The following is a 24,072-nucleotide window of genomic DNA, read 5'->3' on the forward strand; positions in this document are numbered from 1 at the left end:
GCATGTGGGATCCTCCCAGACCAGGGCTCGAACCCGTGTCCCCTACATTAGCAGGCTGCGCCACCAGGGAAGCCCCTGGCTTCATTTTTTTTTTTTTTTTATGCGTTACGCGGGCCTCTCACTGTTGTGGCCTCTCCCGTTGCGGAGGACAGGCCCCGGACGCGCAGGCTCAGCGGCCATGGCCCACGGGCCCAGCCGCTCCGCGGCATGTGGGATCTTCCCAGACCGGGGCACGAACCCGTGTCCCCTGCATCGGCAGGCGGACTCTCAACCACTGCGCCACCAGGGAAGCCCTCCCTGGCTTCATTTTTATATAGTGTCTCAAGGACAGCTCCCATTAGCCTGGCAGGAAGACTAAAAACAATCTTATGCTTGAAAGAATCTGAGTATTTCTTCTCTCTTGAGCCAGCTGCTGAAGGCTGACGCAACCAGTCTCTACACAAGAGAACACCTAAGCTGCTGTAGCAAAATGCTAGGTTGTTCGATAAAAGCTTTATCAACTTCCTCTTAATTATCACCAAAAACTTACGCATATCTACTTCTTGAAGAATATTTTATAGGTAATCTTGGGGTAAATGAATATGTTTCCTCCAGATACAGTCTACACTTACCACACATACCTCTGACCACAAAGCAAGTACGGACGGGACAACACATCTAAGCCCTTAATGCCAGGCTACAACACTGAGACGCCTCCTAAGAGCATGGGCCAACAAGAACAATCATCACCCAACCTATTCTTTTCTCTGAAGCACTCAGTCCATTTCCCTGTTTAATAAGTGTCAGGGAGAAGCACGTAATACGGACGTTTACTAACTCAGCAGATGGGAAGATCACTTGGCTCCCCAGTGTTCTTTTACACTTAGGTGGAAGAGTCTGTAGCGGAATCCACTTTTAAAATGAACATCAACATGTCCCACAGTTTCTAGGTCTGGGGCAAGGACCCAGCATCAGTTCTTGTTCTAAGGCTGAGTCTTTCAAGAGAGAGAGTTCCTGCCAGTGTGAGCAGGGAAGAGAATTCAGCCAAGTGTGTCACTCCAGGGATGCTTTGACTTTGGTTTGTTGCTGCTGCTATTGGGGGTGTTGGGAGGTCCATTCTTTCCAGGCTGTAGCAGAGGGTTGTGGGTAAAGGTCTGTCGTAAGGGACCTGGGGGAAGGAGAAAACCAATCTCGATGAACAAAGGAAAGGAAGAAACAAATGACAGAATTTAGCCTGCAAGTGTTATTTACCCCTGGCTGCTAGCTCCAAGTGATTCTGCATGCGTCGTTCACGCTCCTGTAGCTGATGTGCCATTTCGGCATTCTTCCAGCCTGTGTAAAAAGGATTAAGGCAGTTTGGTCGTGTACCCACTTCCAGGCCACTCTCCCCAGTTCCTATTCACGGAGGACAGGCCTTACCTCTTTTGAAGCTCTTTATGAAGCCCTCCTGGGGAGGTAATTTGTCTGAGTCATGCACAACACGCCGGGGGATTTTAAGTACATTGCGTACAGCTGGAATACGGAGGCAGGCCACCTGGCCCAGGGAAAATATGTTGGAGGAGAGCCAGTACATGAACACTGCCTGGATGAGAAGGAAGAGAAGGTACTCAGAAGCTGCGTCCCGGGGCAGCCTGCCGGGAGACTTGGAGCCAGCCCCTAAGACATTACTTACCGAGGGGAAATGGATAGTTATGGGCAAGACTGCCAGGGGCATCAATCTGATAAAATTTCTCATCCACTGAAGGTCAGAACTTTGCATGCCAGTTTCAGCACCTAGCTGCAAAAAAAAAAAGCAGGGGAAGAATAGTAAATGCATGGCAATTTTAGTTGAATGTGGCTCAGATTTCTTACCCATCAACTCTATTTCTCCAGGGAGTGAAGAATGACCGTTCTATATAACTACTTTCTCCTCACTCCCCATTCTGCAGGCCTGGCACTCTGCGAACCTGGGCTTACCTCAAGGACACCCCACATTGTAGCAGTGACCACCAGAGGTAACATGTAAGTGGGGTCAGATAGTGTGAGATCCTGGAACCACCAGAGGCCACCTGTCTGCAGGCTGGGCACAGGAAGGTTAGCCATTTCTCTCAAGGCAATGAAGAAGGAGATGAAGATCGGGGCCTATGACACAGGAGAAACAGTGTCAGGACCCTTTAGTAGAAGGGACATTTTAATTACTCCATTACTGAAACCCATGTAGCATAGTATCACCACCACATGCTTTTTTGGGGGGTCTAGGGCATGGGAAACACAGAGGAGTAATCTGATTGGTTCTGATGAAGTTAAAGAAGGGAAATGTTTTTTGCTCACCTGAGTCAGAGGTAGAATGAGAGGTCTGAAGAGTTTAATATCATGCTTTTTCTGGTAGAACGTCATCTCCGAGGAGGCCCTGTAAACTGTGAAGGGAGTGGAAGCTAACAGCTGGGCTAACAGCTAGGTTGGAGGAGGTGACCATCCTCATCACCTGGCCCATAAGATTTCCAACTGACCCTGGCCAGTCACTGGAAGCATTAGGCCTAAGAAGCAGGTAAATCTTAGAACTCGCCCAACTGTAGCAACTCCTGATTTAGGCTGTTCCCCCAACCTGAGCTGAATGTCAGGGAAAGCGCAAATGTGGTCCTCACCCATGCTCATTCTGCAACTGACTCACATTCAGTATGGTTTCCTGTCAACTTGGCCTCTCTGATTCGAGCGGAAAACTTCTGAATCTCTGGCAAGTGGTTGTGGATGTTAGCTGCCTCTCGCTGGCCCTTCACGATGAGAGGAAACACCAGGCAGCGCGCAAGGACTGTACCTGGAAAACACGAAATAAGACTGGAGTGAAATTCAAGCCATTCTGCAGCTAGAAGGCTGAAGGTTTTTAGGTCCTCACTGAAAGGGTCTCCTAGCCCAGACTTTTCCACCCTGTGACTCGTGCCCAAAGGGCCCCAAAACAACGGGTACGGATATGACAGTTCCTTCAAGGCTCAGTCTTCTGCTTTGACGTCAAAAGTCTGGCATTAACTTCTCTAGGCAAATGACCAGGAATCTTGTTTCCTTGAACAAAAAGGTGACAGAAGCCACTTTTGTAGATCAGTGGTTTCCAAACTTTTCTATGATCAGTGGACTCCTTTTTTCCCCAACTCTAAGTGTAACCCCAATATACATAACAAATAAAATCAAGCTGCCCTGGGTGAGGAGGTAGTCTGACTACAGGATTGTTCAAGCTCTGGCCTTTGCTTTGCTCAGAAGCACTTTTACAGAACTCTGGGGCTCGCAGGAATGAAGTTTGAAAGCCACTGTCCTAGAAATGCCTGCAGTAGGAGGTAATCTGGTGGCCTACTGCTTTAGCTCCCTCCTATTTCTTTTCTTACACTTCACATTTCTTGATCATTTCAACAAATATTTATTTAGTTGATGGTATCTGTGGGTAAGCAAGTGGGCCTGGGCTGAGAAAAGACCAGGGGGAGATACAGGTTTAGGCTTTATCAACATTATGACGAATGGTGTGAAGTGGACAGAGAAGGGAGCTAAGGATGGAACCTGGAATCCCAGCACTAAAGGGGCAGGTAGAGTACTGAGCAATGGAGATGGGAGGGTGTGGTCAGAAAGACAGGAAGAAAATCTACAAAGATTGTCGCAAAAGCCAAGGGACAGGGCTTCCCTGGTGGCACAGTGGTTAAGAATCCGCATGCCAATGCAGGGGACACAGGTTCGAGCCCTGGTCTGGGAAGAACCCACATGCTGCGGAGCAACTAAGCCTGTGCGCCACAACTACTGAGCCTGCACTCCAGAGCCTGTGAGCCACAACTACTGAGCCTGCATGCCACAACTACTGAAGCCTGCGTGCCTAGAGCCTGTGCTCCGCAACGAGAAGCCACCTCAGTGAGAAGACCGCGCACCTCAATGAAGAGTAGCCCCCGCTCGCCGCAACTAGAGAAAGCCCGCGTGCAGCAATGAAGACCCAACACAGCCAAAAATAAATAAATAAATAAAGTTCTAACCCTAAGCCCCCATTTCCTCTACTGTTGTACAAGATATATCCCCCTTACATGCAGCAATGGCCCCCCACCAAGGTAGGCCTAGGTTAACATGCATAAATTCCAGTAAGTTCTGGATCAGTCCCACTGGGGTGTATGACCCCAGCCCAAGCTCAGTGAAGCTCTGTTCTGCAGCAGCCAGGATGATATCTGCAGTGTCTCCAGAAGCCACCTCAGGTACTTCTGTAGGTGGGGGAGTTGCAGGAATGACCGGAGGGGCCTGAACCTGTGGGGAAAAAGGAGGAAAAAAAAAAAAAAAGCCAGGCGTTATACTCGGGGAGGGAGGGACACACACATAGAAATCGAGGTCCCTCTTATTATAACCAATACTGGGGTACTCCCTTGACTCCCTGTTTCTCGTTCTCCCAGGGTAGCCTACATTGTCATAGAATTCAAAGCTTAAAAAGAACATTTTATGCCAGGAAGTCAATTAAAAAGTACATTATTTTCCTGGATTTTGTAATGCTTGTGGTATCTGTCAGCTTTTAAAAACCATTACTTTGTAAAGATTTCTTATTCTAAATAAATATTCCCACTCATATTTTTTAAGAAAGGATATTTTATTTTCCCCTCTAGGCAGAAAGATAAGTGACTCAAAATAAGACTTCATGATTCTCCTTCGTGTTGGGAAGTTATTTCTTGTGCATTTTCCAAACTTCAGTCATTTGAGTATCACTGGCACGATTCTGGATACACTGAAACTATTATAATTTTTCTTTAAACAACTCAGTTTTTAAGATCAAAAATATCTACTTGGTCTCATCCTGAGAAATATTAATGTCCATGAAATCAGGGATATACAAGTTATAATCAAAGATATACAATTATAAATTGTGTCAACTGAAAAAAAAAAGCACGACCTAAAAGTTGAGAACTGTGTGTTATTTGGGGCATTACTGAGGACTTAAGTGCAGGACAAAGCCTCTCAGCTGTGAGGGACTGTTCCGAAGAGGTAAGGGAGAAGCCAGGATGTATATGAGTTTTTGCAAACAAACAAAAAAACAACCCAAAAGCCAGGTAGTCAAACACCAAAAAATTACTGCTAATTAAATAAAAACCAGATGTCTCAGGTTAATGAATTTAGTGCTTTTCTATGAATAGAAAGACACCAGAATTGGGGTTTACTGAAATCAGTCCTTTGATTTGTACCTTACCTATCTAGGGCCAGTATTCTGTTTCTCCATCCTGACTTCCCTCAGGGTGCACTGCTGGGGGTGACTGCAGTGGCTGATGGTCCCAACATCCTTTGTTTAGTGATAAGGCAGGTGACATTCTTTGTCCTCAGCACCTCCTTCTAGGCCATAAACTGGACCAACAATTGGGAGGCATTTCATGACCGATTCTGTCCCATGGCACTAGGAAGGCTGATTCGTAGATCAGGCAAAGATTCTGCTGATAGGCTACTCAATTTGCTAATTTTTGGATCAGGCCCTGTCGATAATCTAAAATTCTCTGGATCACCTGGATGAAGAATGTTGCCTGCGGCATCAGTAAATAAAGGATGCTGCAGCCATTAAGCCATCAGCCACCCTCAACTGTACACCGAGGGGATTCAGGATGGAGAAAAGGTGCACATCAAAGGCATGATTTCAACAGGCCTAGACTCTTAAATCATTCCACACATGGAAGAGTACTAAACTCATGCACTTGAGATGTCTGGCTTTTAACACTAATCTTTTGATGTTCTGACTACCTGGTTGTTTTTGCAAAATTCCTACATATCCTGGCTCCTCCCTTTCCTCTTCGGAGTAGTCCCTCGGAGCTATCTCAGAGGATGTCCTCTGGCTTAAGTCCTCAGCAAGACCACTGAATAAAACATAATTCTCAACTTTTAGGTTGTGCATTTGTTTTTCAGTCAACAATTTTGGTGACCATGAAGGGAACCAGAGCAGAACTCTCTCCTTTGCCCGAACTCTAAGAGGATCCAGGGCCTGGTACCAGCAGAGGCCTCTTGGGCCTGTCTGCCTCCTTGGAGAGTCCAGATGGATTTGGGTGATTCTTGGATCTCCTGATTATTGGTTAATGATCCTGAGTTTTATCTGGCAGTGTCTAACTGCCCAGTTGAAAGCTACTGGGGAAACCAGGCGGAAAGACTGGGAGTTGCTCAGTTGAGACAATAAGGAGTCTGGACTGGGTGATTAGGTGAGAGGCTGGCCTAACATCTTTGCCTCCAATTAAACACTCTCGCCAAGTCTATGTATGTACAAAACTTATACTTACAAGTACTCAATTGGGAATTAAAGGAAATCTTGCCCTGAAAATAGCCCACATGGGGCTTTTTTTTTTGCTGCATCTCATGGCATGAGAACTTCCCAGGCCAGGGATCAAACCCACACCCCCTGTAGTAGAAGCGAGGAAGGACCACCAGGGAAGCCCTGGGGCTCTTTTACTGCATATGCAGTTAAGTTAGAGAAAGCAGCTTGATAAACCATCTTTTCAGAGTTCTGACCTTAAAGAAATTAAAGCCCTTCTGGGGGAACTTGCAAGTGTCTCCCAGTATCTGAGATGTAAATGTTCTACTTGATCTTCTTAAGTGTGCGAGTGCGCACATATGTGTTGTGTTTTGCGAGAACTTGGTCTCTGCCATCCAGAAGGTACATATATTCTGCAGCCAACTGAACAGACTGAGATTCTGAGCAGTCTTTTTCCGGACTGTGCGAACTCTCAGGGGCTTTTTGCCATTTTAACTTTTGCTGCGTCAGCCTGTACAACAAAGGCCTTTACTTTCTTGGGCTATTTTTGGGAGTAAACCTTCTGTATCTTGGTTAGGTGGCATCCTTCGCACTCTCTTGTGGGGATGCTTCTTTCGTCCTATTGGTCTGAATCACAATTAAGATATACCTCATTAATGGCCAGATGACAGGTCTTTTAAATTGGAAAACCTATAAATCGGTAAATCTTTAGAGAGTCTCATTATAAACAGCTGTTTTATCAGGACCCATGGAAAAACCAAATTAGAAGGTGGAAAAATATATATAATGGTTAACCTAAGAACTCCTTTAGTTTAAACCAAACAAAAAACTGGCTTGGGAAGCCTTATTCCTGGTCTCTGCTTCCCCTCAATGGGTGTTATAGATGCTAAAAAAATCAATAATGTTAATTAGGTTCATTAACAGGGAAATAAGAAAAAACTGAAGGGAAGGTCTAGAGACTTTTTCCCAACAAGGTGGAAATTTTAAAGGGACTTGTCCCAAAAGATAAGAAGTCTCTAGATGGTTTTTAAGAAATGGAATAAATAAAATGGACGTTAATGGGTCTAAAACAAAAGGTTTTGGTACAATACTACCTAAAGTTGGATGGGCTTTAGCCCCCTTTAGGGATTCCCATTGATCTTCAACATTAAGGGGCCCCAAACAAGTCTGCTCTATTTATCCCAATTTAAAAAAAGAAATGTATGTTTAAAAGGCTGGAAGAAAATTTCATTGAGATATCTGACCAACAATTACTTGGGGCAACATATAGGCCAACTAGTCAAATTAAAAGATTGACAGGGATTTCCCTGGTGGTGCAGTGGCTAAGACTCCATGCTCCCAGTGCAGGGGGCCCGGGTTCCATCCCTGGTCAGGGAACTAGATCCCACATGCTGCAACGAAGATCTCGCGTGTGGCAACATAAACAAATATTAAAAAAAAAAAAAGATTTACAAAGGGTCTGAGTCCCTTGGCTCAGCTCCTCACTGGGAACCCCAGTGCCTTTTATTTTTTTAAATATTTATTTATTTATTTGGCTGCATCAGGTCTTGGTTGCAACACGCAGGATCTGCGTTATGGTGCGCAGGCTTCTCTAGCTGTGGCGCGTTGGCTCAGTAGCTGTGGCTCACGGGCTCTCTAGTTGTGGCACACGGGCTTAGTTGCCCCGTGGCATGTAGGATCTTAGTTCCCCGAACAAGGATCGAACCCACGTCCCCTGCACTGGAAGGCAGATTCTCAACCACTGGACCACGAGGGAAGTCCGCCAGTGCCTTTTATACAAAAATACTATGGGGTCCTAATAGATGACGATCCTAACAGAAACTAAAGTTAAAGGCATAAAAGTTAAAAGAATGGAGACAAAAGTTAATAAACTTTGGTATTAAATGAGCTTTATATAAGATCGTTACATGTCTTTTGCCTAATTATATTATGGGAAAGACATGTTTTACTGGGGAATGCTTCCTTGCCCGATATAACACAGGGCATATAAATCTGCCCCTCAGGAAATATAATTAAACACACTAAAGGAAACCAACAGGGTTACCTGGGCCTGCACAATATAAAATAAAAACTGGGAGCAATATTCAAGGGCTAATAAAAGTAATAATAGAGATTTTGCTCTGGATTTAACTTGTGAACTCAGAAAGAGGACTTTCGTTGAATGTCTTATGCAAGCTTTTAAAGGCATGGTTAAGTTAAACCCTAAAATTCTAGAACATAGAACTCATGAATTTCAGTTTAGTTGGAAATCTTCTCAGTGATATAAAAAAGCAAATAAAAGAAAATACAGTTGGGCAAATCAAGCTTTTAATATCATTTAAGCAGCAAACCAGTTCTTTGGAGAATTAAAAGCAACTGTCTTTGTCTTGCAAATCTCTACAAATCAAAAATATAAATACAGCTCACAATGACTTGAGGCTGAGCCTAATTAGTTCAATCAGGTAAAATCTGAAACCAAGGAAAAAAGAGAAAAAGGCCTTTTAAAAATCAAACTGCTAGAAAGGCTCCCTCACTCAAAATCTGGTTCATACTCTTGAAATGATCTGTATTTGTTTTTGAAATCTTTTGTCACTTTGGTTGAGTAAGTATTGTTTCACAGTGACCTATGATACTATGCGACCATGTGTTTTGAAACCTTTTTGATATTTTTGACAAGCTTACAAGTAACAATTCTAACTAAAGTTATTTTAACCTCCAGCAAACTATGGGATGCTTCAAAGAAACCCTGAGGCATCTCAGAGACAAATTTAAACGCTGGCTTATTTGGTAAGTTTAAATTACTTGAGAAATACTGTCAACTGACTGGAGACAAAACTTAGGTTATATTGTATGGGTAAATGTCATTAATATAGCTATTCCAAAATGTATATGGAATTCCTAAAATTCCTGGCATAATGTTATCAGTCATAATTCTAGTTATTATCTTAAAATGCTGTACATCACAGAAATATCCAAGTTTCTTGTCAATTACATTGTAATCAGATATTTTTCTTTTTAACATCTTTATTGGAGTATAATTGCTTTACAATGGTGTGTTAGTTTCTGCTGTATAACAAAGTGAATCAGTTATACCTATACATATATCCCCATATCTCCCTCCCTCCCACCCTCCCTATCCCACCCCTCTAGGTGGTCACAAAGCACCGAGCTGCTCTCCTTGTGCTATGCGGCTGCTTCCTACTAGCTATCTATTGTAACCAGATCTTTAACCATGCCATTTTAAGTCTTTTGTGGTTTATAGACAACCACTGTTTTACTCTGGAGCTTTTATAAAATGAAGATCTTCAAGAAGATTCATAAAAAGAACTTTCTGGGACTTCCCTGGTGGTCCAGTGGTTAAGACTCCGTGCTTCCACTGCAGGGGGCGCAGCTTCGATCTATGGTCAGGGAACTAAGATCCTACATGATATGCGGCGTGGCCAAAATAAATAAATAAATAAAAAGAACTTTTTGACAAATGTAAGTTTCTGACAACTTTTAGATCATACCACTGACTTGGGTAAGAAATTACAAAACTCTAATGAAAAACGTGATAACTTCATCCAGATCAACAGCAATTAATTAAAAACATGGGACTGAATGAACTGATAAATATCATTTATAATTTTCTGAAATATACTGGCTTTTAATCTTTGTTTTCCAGGAAACCTTTCTTCTTAGGCTATGATCTAAAGCAAGTTGATAAAGTATACATTTGTAAACAAAGATGAAACATTTATCTTTCTACCTGATCCATCCAGAATTTGGCTTCTCCAGCTGGCTCTCTCCTGTGGACTTGATGGTTTGTTTTTTTTAAAATAATTTATTTTTGGCTGCATTGAGTCTTCGTTGCTGTGCATGGGCTTTCTCTAGTTGTGGTGAGTGGGGGCTACTCTTTGTTGTGGTGCGCGGGCTTCTCATTGAGGAGGCTCTAGGTGCGTGGGCTTCAGTAGTTGTGGCTCACGGGTTCTAGTGCGCAGGCCCAGTAGTTGTGGTACATGGGCTTAGTTGCTCCGCGGCATGTGGGATCTTCCCGGACCAGGGCTCAAACCCATGTCCCCTGCATTGACAGGTGGCTTCTTAACCACTGGGCCACCAGGGAAGTCCTGACTTGATTGTTTATTGTGACCAGATTACTACTATTTATACTAACCATTATTTTAATTTGTTCTCTTTGTTTCCAAATTGTTTATGCCTTGTGTTTCCCTCTGCTGTACTATGATCTGATTAACGTTACTAGCTATAGTACGTATCCTGTCTATTTTATTTTTGGCCGCGTCGTGTGGCATGCAGGATCTTAGTTCCCCGACCAAGGATCAAACCCGTGTCCCCTGCACTGGAAGCACGGAGTCTTAACCACTGGACCACCAGGGAAGTCCTCCTGTCTATTTTATAAGATTGTCTCTTGTATTAACAATGTGTAACCATGGCTAAAAGTCTTGAGACAGTTGACCATATATGTAACTCTACATAGAATAACTGTAATAGTGCAACTCTAGATAAGGGAAAACATTTCCTGGGTCCTAACAGACGAGTAAGACAGTTGATCCAGAGAATTTTAGATTATGAACAGGGCCTAATCCAAAAATCAACACATTGGCCTATAAACAGAATCTTCCCCTGATCTAGGAATGTGTCTTGCTAGCAATGTGGGACAAAATTGGTCATGGAATGCCTCTCGAAAACATTGATCTAATTTATGACCAAGAGGAGGCACTGAAGACAAAGAATGTTGCCTGTCATATCAGTAAACAAAGGATGTTGGGGCCATCAGCCACTGCAGCCACCTGCAAGGGTGCAACCTGAGGGGATTCAGGATGGAGAAAAACAGAATACTGGCCCTAGATAGTTAAGGTGCACATCAAAGGAATGATTTCAATAAGCACTCCCCCCCGCAAAAGCCCAGACTCTTGCATCTTTTGTTACACAGAAAAGTACTAAGCTCATTAACTTGAGACATCTGGTTTTTCTTTAATTAAGAGTAATCTTTCGATGTTCCGACTACTTGTTTTGTTTTGGCTTTCTTTGCAAAACTCCTATATACCCTGGCTCCTCCCTTACCTCTCTGGAACATTCCCTCAGAGCTGAGAGGCTGTATCCTAGTTAAGCCCTCAGTAATGCCCCAAATAAAACACAATTCTCAACTCTTAGGTTGTATATTTCTTTTCAGTTGACAACTCGTACCTCATTTACCTTTTTTTTTCTGCTGCACCCTGTGGCTTGTGGGTTTTATAACTTATGAAAATATCACCAAGTTAATTTTTTTCTTGCTGACAACTCTGCAACAGAAATAACATGAACTTACTGACCTTCAGTAAACCTCGGCACAATAAAAGACATGTCTATATTGATTAAACCAGCAAGCTTAAACTAGCTTTAACACCAGATATTAATTTAATATTGAATATTTCCTAGATCACATGAACCTGAAATTCATTCCAGCCAGTTTCCTTTATATTTAGAAATATTTAATTTGTAAGAGCTTACTTTTAAGTCAATTAAATAGAGGTCTTTTATAAATTTAGAGAGTATACCCAGAGGTAGTGACATCTCATATGTATAATGTCTACACATATGTAAACAGACAAAACTAGAGATCTCACAGTTTCACTTAAAAGACTTAGCTATGAATCAGGTATTACAATATAAACTTACTAGTTTATAAATAACAGTTGGAATAAATTAAATTCATTTGCTCAGACGACTAAGGCTTTGCTATTTGTGGAAAAGACTTAAGATTTGTATTTCTCTATGACATAAATCACAGCAAGACCTTTTTTGACCCACCTCCTAGAGAAATGGAAATAAAATAAAAAATAAACAAATGGGACCTAATGAAACTTAAAAGCTTTTGCACAGCAAAGGAAACCATAAACAAGACAAAAAGACAACCCTCAAAATGGGAGAAAATATTTGTAAATGAAGCAACTGACAAAGGATTAATCTCCAAAATTTACAAGCAGCTCATGCAGCTCAATATCAAAAAAACCCCCCAAACAACCCAATCCAAAAATGGTCAGAAGACCTAAATAGACATTTCTCCAAAGAAGATATACAGATCGCCAACAAACACACGAAAGAATGCTCAACATCATTAATCATTAGAGAAATGCAAATCAAAACTACAATGAGATATCATCTCACACCGGTCAGAATGGCTATCATCAAAAAATCTACAAACAATAAATGCTGGAGAGGGTGTGGAGAAAAGGGAACCCTCTTGCACTGGTGGTGGGAATGTAAATTGATACAGCCACTGTGGAGAACAGTATGGAGGTTCCTTAAAAAACCAAAAATAGAACTACCATACCACCTAACAATCCCACTGCTGGGCATATACCCTGAGAAAACCATAATTCAAAAAGAGACATGTACCACAATGTTCATTGCAGCTCTATTTACAATAGCCAGGACATGGAAGCAACCTAAGTGTCCATCAACAGATGAATGGATAAAGATGTGGCACATATATACAATGGGATATTACTCAGCCATAAAAAGAACAAAATTGAGTTATTTGTAGTGAGGTGGATGGACCCAGAGTCTGTCATACAGAGTGAAGTCAGTCAGAAAGAGAAAAAATAAATACCGTACGCTAACACATATATATGGAATCTAAGGAAAAAAAAAAAAGGCCATGAAGAACCTAGGGGCAAGATGGGAATAAAGACACAGACCTACTAGAGAATGGACTTGAGGATATGGGGAGGGGAAGGGTAAGCTGAGACAATGAGAGTGGCATGGACATATACACACTACCAAACGTAAAATAGATAGCTAGTGGGAAGCAGCCGCATAGCACAGGGAGATCAGCTCGGTGCTTTGTGACCGCCTAGAGGGGTGGGATAGGGAGGGTGGGAGGGAGGGAGATGCAAGAGGGAAGAGATATGGAAACATATGTGTATGTATAACTGATTCACTTTGCTATAAAGCAGAAACTAACACACAATTGTAAAACAATTATACTCCAATAAAGATGTTTTAAAAAAAAGATTTGTATTTCTCCTTGATAAACCCTAAGGAGGGTATGAACTGGATTTTGGGTGAGGGAACCTTTCCACTGGTTTGAATTTTAAAAGGCCTTTCCTCTTCGGTTTCAGGTTTTACCTGATTGAGCTAATTAGGCTCAGGCTCAGGTCTTTGTGGGCTGAATTTACATTTCTGATTTGTAGAGATTTTCAAGACAGACAGTTGCTTTTAATTCCCCAAAGAACTGGTTAGTTGCCTAAATGATACTAAAAGATTGATTTGCCCAACTATATTTTCTTTGTTTTTTAATATCACTGAGATTTCCGACTAAACTGAAAACCAAGAGTTCTTAGGGTTCAATTTATCATGTCTTCAAAAGTTTGGACAAGGCATTCAACAAAGGCCCCCTTTCTGAGTGCACCAGTTAGACCCAGAGCAAATCTCTATTACTATTTTCATTAACCCTGGAATATTAGCTCTCAGTTTTTACTTTGTATTGTTTGGGCTCTGGTAACCCTATTGGTTTCCTTTAGTATGCTTAATTAATATTGTCTGAGGGGCAGATTTATATGCCCTGTCTTATAATACCAGGCTGGGGAAGCATTTCCCAGTGAGACATAATATCTATCCTACAGTATAATTAGGCAAAAGAGATGTAACCCTCTTACATAAAGTCCATTTAAATATTTTTATCTCAAGTCTATCAACTTCTATATCTTTAACTGCAGTTTCTATTAGGATCCCATCAACAAGCCTTGGTCTTAAAAGGAGTCCAGAAACTTCCTTTTTATCCCAATCATTTAATCTATTTTTGTATAAAAGGCTCTGGGGTCCCCAGTAAGAGGTTGAGCCAAGGGACTCAGGCTCTTTTGTCAATCTTTTAACTTGATCAATTGACCGGTGGCCCCAAGCAATTGCTGGTCAGGTATCACAGTGTAAGTTTCTTATAGCCTTTAGAAGGGGGGAAAAGGTATATATACACACACACCCACACCCACACACACATTACACTGGGGTAAGTAAATATGGGTGGACTCGTTTGGGGCCCTTTAATGTTGGGGACCAATAACGTTGGTCCATCCAACCTCAGGTAGTGTATCAAAACCTTTTGTTTTAACCCTATTAACATCCGTTTTATTTATCTCATTTCTTAATAGCCATCTAAAGATTTCTTTATCCATTTGGGATGAGTTCCTTTAAAATTTCCACCTGTTGGGAAGAAGACTCTAGACTTTCCCTTCATTTTTTTAACCTCCCTGTTAATCAGCCTCATTAACATTATCGTCAATGTTTTGCAACTGTAAGACCCTCTGAAGGGAAGCAGAGACCACAAATAAGGTTTCCCAAACCCTTTTTTTTAAACTAAAGGGAGTTTTAAGGTTAACTATTGTGTGTGTGTATCCACCTTCTAATTTATTTTTTATAGGTACCAATAAAACAGCTGTTTATAATGACAGTTCTCTAAAAATTTACCAATTTAGAAGTTTTTCCAATTTAAAGGATCCAATGGCTATTGATAGGTGGTATTTTAATTACAACTCAAACTGATAAGATGCAAGAAGCATCCCCACAAGAGAGTGCAAAGGATGTAGTCTTCACAGATCTAGAAAGTTTACTCCTAAAAGACAGTCTAAGAAATTAAAGGTCTTTGTTATATAGGCTGATGCACCGAAGATTAAGATGACTGAAGTCCCTGAGAGCTGGCGCAGTCAGACAAGACTGCTCAGAATCTCAGTCTATTCAACTGGCTGCCAAACGTACACCATATATGTACTTTCCGGATGGCAGAGACCAACTTCACACACACATGCCCGCACACGCACACACAACACACACATACGCACGCACGCAAGAAGATTAGGTAGTAGGTTTACATTTCAAAGACAGAAAAACGCAAGTTCCCTAGAAGGAACTTGTTTCTTTGTAAGGTCAGAATACCGAAAAGATGTTTTATCAAGCTGGCTTTCTCTAGCTTAACTGCATATAAAATAAAAAGAGCCCATATTGGCTATTTTCAGGGCAAGGTCTCCTTTAATTCCCAATTAAGTACCTACTTGTAAATATAAGCACAGAAACCTGGCAGGGTGTTAATTGGAGGCTAGCTTTCTGAAAAAAGGTTAGGCCAGCTTCTCAGCTAATCACCCAGTCCAGACCACTCAGAGTGCCTCAACTGAGTAACTCCCAGTATCTTTCAACTGCGCAGCCAGGTGCCCGTTAGACACTGCCAAATAAAACTCAGGATCATCAAACAATAAGTGGGAGATCCAAGAACCAGGAGAGACTCACCAAAATTTGTCTGGACTCTCTGAGGAGGCAGAGGGGTACAAGAGGCCTCTGCTGGTACCAAGGCTCCAGTTCCTCAGATTTCAGGTGAAGGGGAAAACTCTGCTCTGGGTCCCTTTGTTGGTAGCCCAGGCTATGACTGAAAAAAAATGCACGACCTAAACGTTGAGAACTGTGTATTATTTGGGGCATTACTGAGGACATAAGCCCAGGATACAACCTCTCAGCTCTGAGGGATGTTCCAAAGAGGTAAGGGAGGAGCCAGGATGTACAGGAGTTTTTGCAAACAAAGCAAAACAAACCAGGTAGTCAAACACCAAAAAATTACTGCTAATTAAATAAAAACCAGATGTCTCAAGTTAATGAATTTAGTGCTTTTTTTTTTTTTTTTTTTTGCGGTATGCGGGCCTCTCACTGCTGTGGCCTCTCCCGTTGCGGAGCACAGGCTCCGGACGCGCAGGCTCAGCGGCCATGGTTCACGGGCCCAGCTGCTCCGCGGCATGTGGTATCTTCCCGGACCGGGGCACGAACCCATGTCCCCTGCATCTGCAGGCGGACTCTCAACCACTGCACCACCAGGGAAGCCCTAGTGCTTTTCTAGGTATGGAAATACGCAAGACTTTGGGCTTATTGAAATCATTACTTTGATATGTACCTTAACTGTCTAGGGCCAGTTTTGTTTCTCCATCCTGAATTCCCTCAGGGTGCACAGTTGGGGGTGGCTGCAGTGGCTGAAGGCCGCAACATCCTTTGTTTACTGATATAGCAGGTGACATTCTTTGTCTAATACACACACAGAATCACATCTCATACCACCATCAGTGGCTTGCCACCATTCTGGCAAACAACGCCTAGTATATAATGCAAATCTTTCCTCCTGTGCTCTCAATAATTTCCCCATTGATTTGAAAATCTATCCCAAGCAGAGATGCTATCATTTCGCGAGTTGGGTGGAGTGCGGACAAGAACTCTGCTCCACATTCCCCTCCTCCTAGTCAAAGCAAAATAAAAACAAATCAGAAAGAAGCACCACTCCTAACACTGCAAGGGACGAAACGTCTCTTACCTGGGCTTCTGCAAAAGAGATGGCAGAGGTACTGAGGCCCCGGGGGCCTGGGGCCGCGAGGATTACATAGTGTGGGTGCCCGCAGCAGCGGCCGGCTGGGAACCGGAGCCCCGCTGTCAGCGCTTTCCGGGGCCATTGGCAGGGCCCTGCAACGCTGTGGAACTGAGTGGGTAAAAGGAAGATGGAATCCTTTTACTGGGTGAAGTCGCTCATTATGCTCACCGTCTCCCCCCGCGCCCCCCCCCCCACCCAGACAGGCAGCCAGCTACTCCCCGCGCTCAGACTGCGACCCTGAAGGCTTGCAAGCTGTGAGTCCTGCATCTTAGCTACCGCAGACCCACGCCGGGGCCCAGAGATTGAGGCTAGGTTTCCTTAGAAGGAGTGACGCCTGTTCCCAGGAACAGACCACGATACTAGGCTGCTGAACCCGCGGAGTCGGGAACGGAGCCCTCCCGTGTCCTCATGTGACCCGAGGTCACAAGACGCAGATCCCGGTGAAAAGATCAGCGTCTTCTCATGCCCACAGCACGAGTCATTCCTGGCTCGGGTCACAGGAATAGGGTGGCATCCTGGCGCTCGGCTTCGGGGCATCCTTACCTGACGCTGAGGCCGTAGCAGGCGCAGAAGCTCCCGGCGTCCGCACATCAACCCCAGCGCCATCTTACCAGGAAGAGGATTTACGTTCGCGTCTGCGCACTCAGAACCGCAGCCTCGCGGGAGGAGGCCCTTTTGGAAATGGGCATGAAGCCAGAGCTGTCGCCACGCTCAGGAGGTAAAGGAGACTGGAGCTTGACGACCATATTTGAAGTGGGTAAGAAGCTGCAAAGGGCCATCTTAACAAGATCGCGCAGAGAGTGTTTTCGGGAGATTGAAGTTCAGAGCCATATCACCACCGGCGTTCGTTAGTGGCTGCAAAAACCTGGGAGGTTTTCTTTGTCTTTAAAATCCGTGATTATCCTGCGACTTGTTAAACTAAAAGGTACCCTCTAGACGACCTTGGCTGTCCTTGGTGTGGGGTTGTCCTGGCCAGTGATGTTCGATTCTTGTTGCTAGATAATTCTGTAATCGCAGATCCAGTGAAATTTAAGAGTGGTCTGGAGTTTGACTGGAATTGAGGGAAGGCAGCTTCTAGGAAATATTTTCCTTCCAGATAAAAAGACAAAGCTTCAAGAGGAGGCTCCATCTTTCTCCTTCCCTTTCCTTAGGGGTTGGTTGAGGAGCATCTTGTGACATTGAGGAAACAAATCTTTAAAGATGAAAGGTGGATCGTTAGGGAGTTTGAGATTGACATGTACGCACTGCTATATTTAAAATGGATGACCAACAAAGACCTACTTGTATAGCACAGGGAATTCTGCTCAGTATTATATAACAGCCTAAATAGGAAAAGAATTTGAAAAAGAATAGATACATGTATGATGTATATGTATAACTGAATCACTTTGCTGTACACCTGAAACTAACTTGTTAATCAACTATACTCCAATATAAAATAAGAAGTTAAAAAAAAAAAAGCTAACATGCTGAAGATGGTTGTATGGAAAGATAGAAACCCCCTGAATACTTGATGATGTCATTGAGCTGCTGCAGCAGGCTTGGAAACACCTATCTCCAGATTTTGTTGTGTAAGATAATTGAAGGTCTTTTTTGTCTAGACTGGTAGGTCTTTGTTGCTTGGGTTCTTGAAACTGATAGCATTTCTAGAGATACACGAGGTGAAGTTCCCCTCCTCCAAAGAAAAAAGAAGTAAGAAAGGTGGGAGTTGAGTATATTTGAACCCCTATGAAGACTCTCAAACTACAGAATGCTTTTGAAATAGCAAAATATAGTTTGGGAAAGATACAATAGCCTGAAACGATTTCAATCACTGCTAGTTTGGGCTGGTTATAAATACACCTGACAGGAATGGTAAAAACAGAAGGCAAAGAAATATAATACAGATTTAGCGGTAATTAGGGGTATGACCTATTAATCACATATATTGGACACCATTGTAAACAAGCTTTTTAAAGATTATTTTGAAAAATCAATACAGTTAGAAGTATACAGCTACAGAGCAGTTGGCAAAAAAACCAAAAACCAAACAACCTATCATATGGTAGACTGTTACTTTGGTGGCCCCAAATGAATCATTCCTCTCAGTTTTGCACCCCTGATAGTTCCCTCCTCTTGAATCTGGGCTGGCCTATGACTTGCTTTAATCCTTAGAATTCATTTTAGGCCTATGCCTTAAGAAGACAATACTTTTGCATTCAGGGAGATGCCACTGTGTTGGAAGTTTGACTTCTCAGACTTCCATGCTGTGAAAAGCCCAACCTAACCACACGGAGGAGCACTGAGTCCTTGGCTAACAGCTCCTGGTGAGCTCCCAGCCAACAGTCACCACCAGCTCTCCAGCCATGTGAAGAAGGCCATCATGGAAGTGGATTCTTCAGCCTCTACTGTAGTTACTTTGGGTGACTCTATGTGGAGCAGAGATAGGCTGTTTTCTCTGCTTAGCTCTGCCCAAGTTGCAAAATACAAGCAAGTAAAATGATTGTGGTTTTAAGCCACTGAATTTTGGAGTACTTTGTTGTCTGGCAGTAGATAACTGAAATAAATTTTAACGTTATGTGAATAGGTTTTTGTGCTTGGGAAAAGAGCATTTCCTTACCACTAAAGCTAACTGAGGTCTGCTTATACTAGTTTGCACTTATTTCTGATATTTCTGTGTGTTTTTATTGCCTTTTCATGGGAATTGGTTCTGTTTTTCCTTTTAGATGGTACATTTCTAGAGGCAGGGAACAAGCCTCCTATCTTTTGTACTTTTTCCCCCCTCATTAAGCTTTTCTTTTTTTTTAAATTTTATTATTTATTTTTATTTTTGGCTGCATTGGGTCTTCATTGCTGTGCGCGGGGGCTACTCTTCGTTGTGGTGCTCAGGCTTCTCATTGCAGTGGCTTCTCTTGTTGCGGAGCACGGGCTCTATGCATGTGGGCTTCAGTAGTTGTGGCACGTGGGCTCAGTAGTTGTGGCACGCAGGCTCTAGAGCACAGGCTTAGTAGTTGTGACTCTTGGGCTTAGTTGCTCTGCGGCATGTGGCATCTTCACTTGCCAGGGCTTGAACCTGTGTCCCCTGCATTGGCAGGTGGATTCTTAACCACTGCGCCACCAGGGAAGTCCCAACAATGGTGTTGATATGAATATTTTCCTTTCCCATTTTGGCTTAGATTTAGTGATGGTTTACACGAGACCTATGTCCTGGTGGCAAACCTGTTGTGAACAAGAGATTTGCACCTGATTTTAATTCTCATTAGGCATATTAGGTTTTTGAAAGTGACTGACTGGCTGGCTTTCATTAGGATCACAAATTAAAGGATCATAAATTAAGAAAGCCATGATGTAGGTGGTCACTCTAGTTTAAAAAGAGCAATTGCTGTGACTTGGCTGTGTATGCACGCAATGTATGTGTGTGTGTGTGTGTGTGTGTGTGTGTGTGGGTATGCACTCATGTGTAGTTGTTAGTAGGATTGGGGAATGCAAAGATTGATAAAAACTGGCCTAGAGCTGCAGGTTTCAGGCAGAGGAAGAAGAAGGATAAAACCAAAATAACAGATGGCTACAGTGAGCTCAGTTTTTTCTTCCCTTCTGCTAGGAATTGAATGTTTGCGTCCAAAATTCCAATGTTGAGGGCCAATTCCCCAATATGATGGTATGTGGAGGTGGTACTGATCTGCACATAACTTCCAAACAAAATTGAACATCCTTTAAAGGAACACAATACAATCTAGACACTCAACAATATAATATTCACATTGTTCAACAGTAATTAAAAATTACTAGGCATGCAAAGAAGTAAAAAAGTCAGTAGGAGCAAAGTCAATATAAACAGACCCAGAAATAACAGAAATGATGAATTAGCACAAAATGATGTTTAAAAAGCTACTGTAACTATGCTCAATAATTTAAGGGAAAAAGTTAACATAATGAGGAGAGAAATAGATATGAAAAAAACTAGGTGAAACTTATAGAGATGGAAAATACAATATTCAGAAAATGAACAATTCACTGGCTGGGCTTAACAACATATTAGACAATGCAGAAGAACAGATCAGTGAACTTGAAGACCTAGCAATAGAAACCATGCAAACTAAAGCACAGGGAAAATAAAAGGCTAAAAAATTAAACAGAGTCTCAGTGACTTGTGGGATAATCGTAAGTGGTATATTATACATATAGTTGGAGTCCTGGGACAAGGGGAGAGGGACAGAGGAAACATTTGAAGAAATAATGGTTAAAAGTTCTAAAAAATGATAAAAACTATAAATTCACAGATCCAACAGACCACAAGTAGGATAAATACAAAATCATACCAAGCCACATCATGATTAAATGGTTGAAAACCAGTGATAAAGAGAAAAATCTCCCCCCACCCCGTGTTATTGAGATTCAATTGCCATATAACATATATGTTTAAGGTGTACAATGTGCTGATTTGATATATGTATATATTGCAGAATTGTTATCACAGTAAGGTTGGTTAACACATCCATCACCTCACATAGCTATGTTTTTTTTTTTCTTTGTGGTAAGATCTACTCATTTAGCAGCTTTCAAGTATATAATACAGTATTGTTAACTATAGTCACCGTTCTGTAATTAGATCCCCAGAACTTATTCACCCTATAACTGAAAGTTTGTACCATTTGACCACTTTCACCTATTCCCCCCCATCCCTTGCCCCTGGCAACAACCAATCTACTCTCTATTTCCATGAGTTCAGCTTTTTAAAGATTATACATACAAGAGAGATCGTACATATTTGTCTTTTTATGTTTGACTTGTTTCTCTTAGCATAATGCTCTCAGTGTTCATCCATGTTGTTGCAGATGACAAGATTTCCTCCTTTTTTATGGTTAAATACTATTCCATTATATATATATATATATATATATATATATATATATATAATATCATGTTTTCTTTATCCATTCATCTGTTAGTGGATACTTGTTTCAGTGTTTTGCTTATTGTAAATAACGCTGCAGAGAACATAGAAGTGCAGATATCTCTCTGGGATAGAGATTTCATTTCCTTTGGATAAATACCCAGGAGTGGGATTGCTAGATATAGTAGTTCTATTTTCAAGATTTTGAGGAACCTCCATACTGTTTTCCAAAGTGGCTGTACCAATTTACATTGCCACCAGCAGAGTACAGGTGTTCCTTTTTTTTCCATATCCTTATCAGCATTTGTTATGTCTTGTCTTTTTTTTTTTATGTCTTGTATTTTTGATAACAGCCATTCTAATGGGTGTGAGGTGATAATCTCATTATGGTTTGATTTGCATTTCTTTGATGATTATTGATATTGAGCACCTTTTCATGTACCTGTTGGTCATTTGTATGTTTTCTTTGGAAAAATGTTTATTCAAGTCCTTTGCTCAATTTTTTAAAAACATTTTTTATTTCTTTGATGTTGTATCTATTTTATTTATTTATTTTTGGCTGCATTGGGTCTTTGTTGCTGTGCACGGGCTTTCTCTAGTTGCGGGGAGTGGGGACTACTCTTCGTTGCGGTGTGCGGGCTCCTTATTGCAGTGGCTTCTCTTGTTGTGGAGCGTGAGCTCTAGGTGCGCAGGCTTCAGTAGTTGTGGCATGTGGGCTCAGTAGCTGTGGCATATGGGCTTAGTTGCTCTGTGGCTTGTGGGATCTTCCCAGACCAGGGCTTGAACCTGTGTCCCCTGCATTGGCAGGTGGATTCTTAACCACTGTGTCACCAGGGAAGTTCCCGTTTAAAGTGTTTTAAAGAGAGTATATAATGAAGTGTTAGGTAACAAAATACATATTAACTGTGAGTTCAAAGTTAATATGGACCACAACAGTCACGGAAAATTCATGAAAGAGGAGAGTGGATGAGATTTTGGCTGGTGCTTCCAGGCAGAGGGAGTAAAACAGCAGGCCTGTGGAAGATAGTATGAAGACTGGTCTGTAATGGAGTTAACCCTGTTATTCCTTTACAAAGACTTTATCCTAAGAAATTAACCAGTTATATTCATAGATGTTAATTACAGTGCTATTTAAGTTGGTAAAAACTTGAAACAATAAAAAACAAAAAACAAACAAAAAAAAACTTGAAACAATCTCTATTTTGTTTAAGAGTTTCTCCTAAGAAAATAGTAAAAAATACCGATATTCAAAGATGATCATTACAGCGTTATTTAAAATGACAGAAATTGGAAACCATCTACATTTTAACCAATAGGGAAATGCAAATGGCTTAGGCTGCATTCATTCAACAGAATATGTGTTCATTTCAAAACGTATTTTTAACTATAACAAGTTGGCAAAATGTTTATGACTTAGTAAAAAATGTATATAATTATGTAAAACAAGCAGAATGCAAAACTATAAGTACATTATGCTGTTAATTTTGTGGAAAAAAAAATGCATGTCTTAGGAAAAAAGCCTGAAAGAAAATACACCAAACATTTTATATGAGGATAATCTCAAGGCGATGTAATTATGGGTGATTTTTATTTCCATCTTTACATTTTTCTATAGTTTTAACACTTCTAGCAATGATTATATATTTTGTTTATATTCCTAGATACTATCTGTATTAGCTTACTGGGGCTGCTGTAACAATATACTAGGCACTTAACAGAAATTAATTTTCTCATAATTTGGGAGGCTAGAAGTCCAAGATCAAGGTGTCAGCAGATTTGGTTTCTTCTGAGGCCTTTCTCCTTGGCTTGTAGATGGCAACCTTCTCTCTGTCTTTACATGGTTGTCCTTTTGTCTGCACATGTTTCTGATGTCTCCCTTTGGGTCCAGATTTCCTCTACTTATAAAGACAGTGGTCACATTGGATTAAGGCCCATCCTAAAGACCTTATTTTTGCTTAATTGCCTCTTTGAAGACCTTGTCTCCAAATACAGTTACATTCTGAAATATTGGGGGTTAGAATTTCAACATATAAATTTTGGGGAGACATGATTCACCTTATAGCACTATTTAAAAATGTGATTGGTATAATATTGAAAATATGAGAAACAAAAAATGGGGCAAGTGTGAGTAGAATAGAAAGATATATGGTGGCTAATGGTGGGAGAACAGGTGAAATAACAATGATACCTAAATTATTTTTTTCTTTTTTTAAGTTGAAATATAGTTGATTCACAGTGTTGTGATAGTTTCAGGTAGACAGCAAAGTAATTCAGTTATATATATGTATGTGTGTATATATATATATATATATATATATATATATTCCTTTTCAGATTTATTCCATTATAGGTTATTACAAGATATTGAATGTAGTTCCCTGTGCTGTACAGTAGGTCCTTGTTGGTTATCTATTTTGTATATAGTTGTGCGTATCTGTTAATCTCAGACTCCTAATTTATCCCTCTCCCTCCTTTCCCCTTTGGAAATCATAAGTTTGTTTTCCATGTTTGTGAGTCTGTTTCTGTTTTGAATTAAGACCTAACTTAAAAAAAAACAAACCTAACTTAATTTTTTATATTCAGTTCTCTCTGTTCAAATAACTGGTGTAGTTTCTGTCTCTTGGCTAGACTCTGATTTTTACAGTAGTGGAGCTGGAT

The 24,072-nt window shown here is 41.4% G+C and overlaps 1 protein-coding gene across 1 annotated transcript; it reads right to left on the reverse strand.

Annotated features, from left to right (window-relative positions):
* Positions 1 to 536: 536 nt before the first annotated feature.
* OXA1L (OXA1L mitochondrial inner membrane protein) lies at positions 537 to 22,675 on the reverse strand. The gene is made up of 11 exons (XM_065872113.1): positions 22,656 to 22,675; positions 17,085 to 17,306; positions 16,488 to 16,649; positions 4,011 to 4,224; positions 2,630 to 2,773; positions 2,290 to 2,375; positions 1,936 to 2,100; positions 1,652 to 1,756; positions 1,399 to 1,561; positions 1,231 to 1,311; positions 537 to 1,147 (listed from the first exon to the last, which is right to left on the reverse strand). The coding sequence occupies exons 2-11, from the start codon at positions 17,145 to 17,147 to the stop codon at positions 1,020 to 1,022; spliced, it is 1,311 nt and encodes a 436-aa protein (XP_065728185.1). The 5' UTR covers positions 17,148 to 17,306; positions 22,656 to 22,675; the 3' UTR covers positions 537 to 1,019.
* Positions 22,676 to 24,072: the final 1,397 nt, after the last annotated feature.

The sequence above is a fragment of the Phocoena phocoena genome, chromosome 2 (genome assembly GCF_963924675.1).
Source record: "Phocoena phocoena chromosome 2, mPhoPho1.1, whole genome shotgun sequence".
Taxonomy (NCBI): Eukaryota; Metazoa; Chordata; class Mammalia; order Artiodactyla; family Phocoenidae; genus Phocoena; species Phocoena phocoena.

Bases quoted from the DNA above. Each gene is read 5' to 3' on its own strand.
- OXA1L (XM_065872113.1), bottom strand. From the start codon at position 17,147: ATGGCGCTGGGGTTGATGTGCGGACGCCGGGAGCTTCTGCGCCTGCTA. The intron at 2,101-2,289 runs GTGAGCAAAAAA...CCTGTGTCATAG, and splicing joins TCATTCTACCTCTGACTCAG to GCCCCGATCTTCATCTCCTT. The intron at 1,148-1,230 runs GTAAATAACACT...TCCTTCCCCCAG, and splicing joins CTTGGAGCTAGCAGCCAGGG to GTCCCTTACGACAGACCTTT.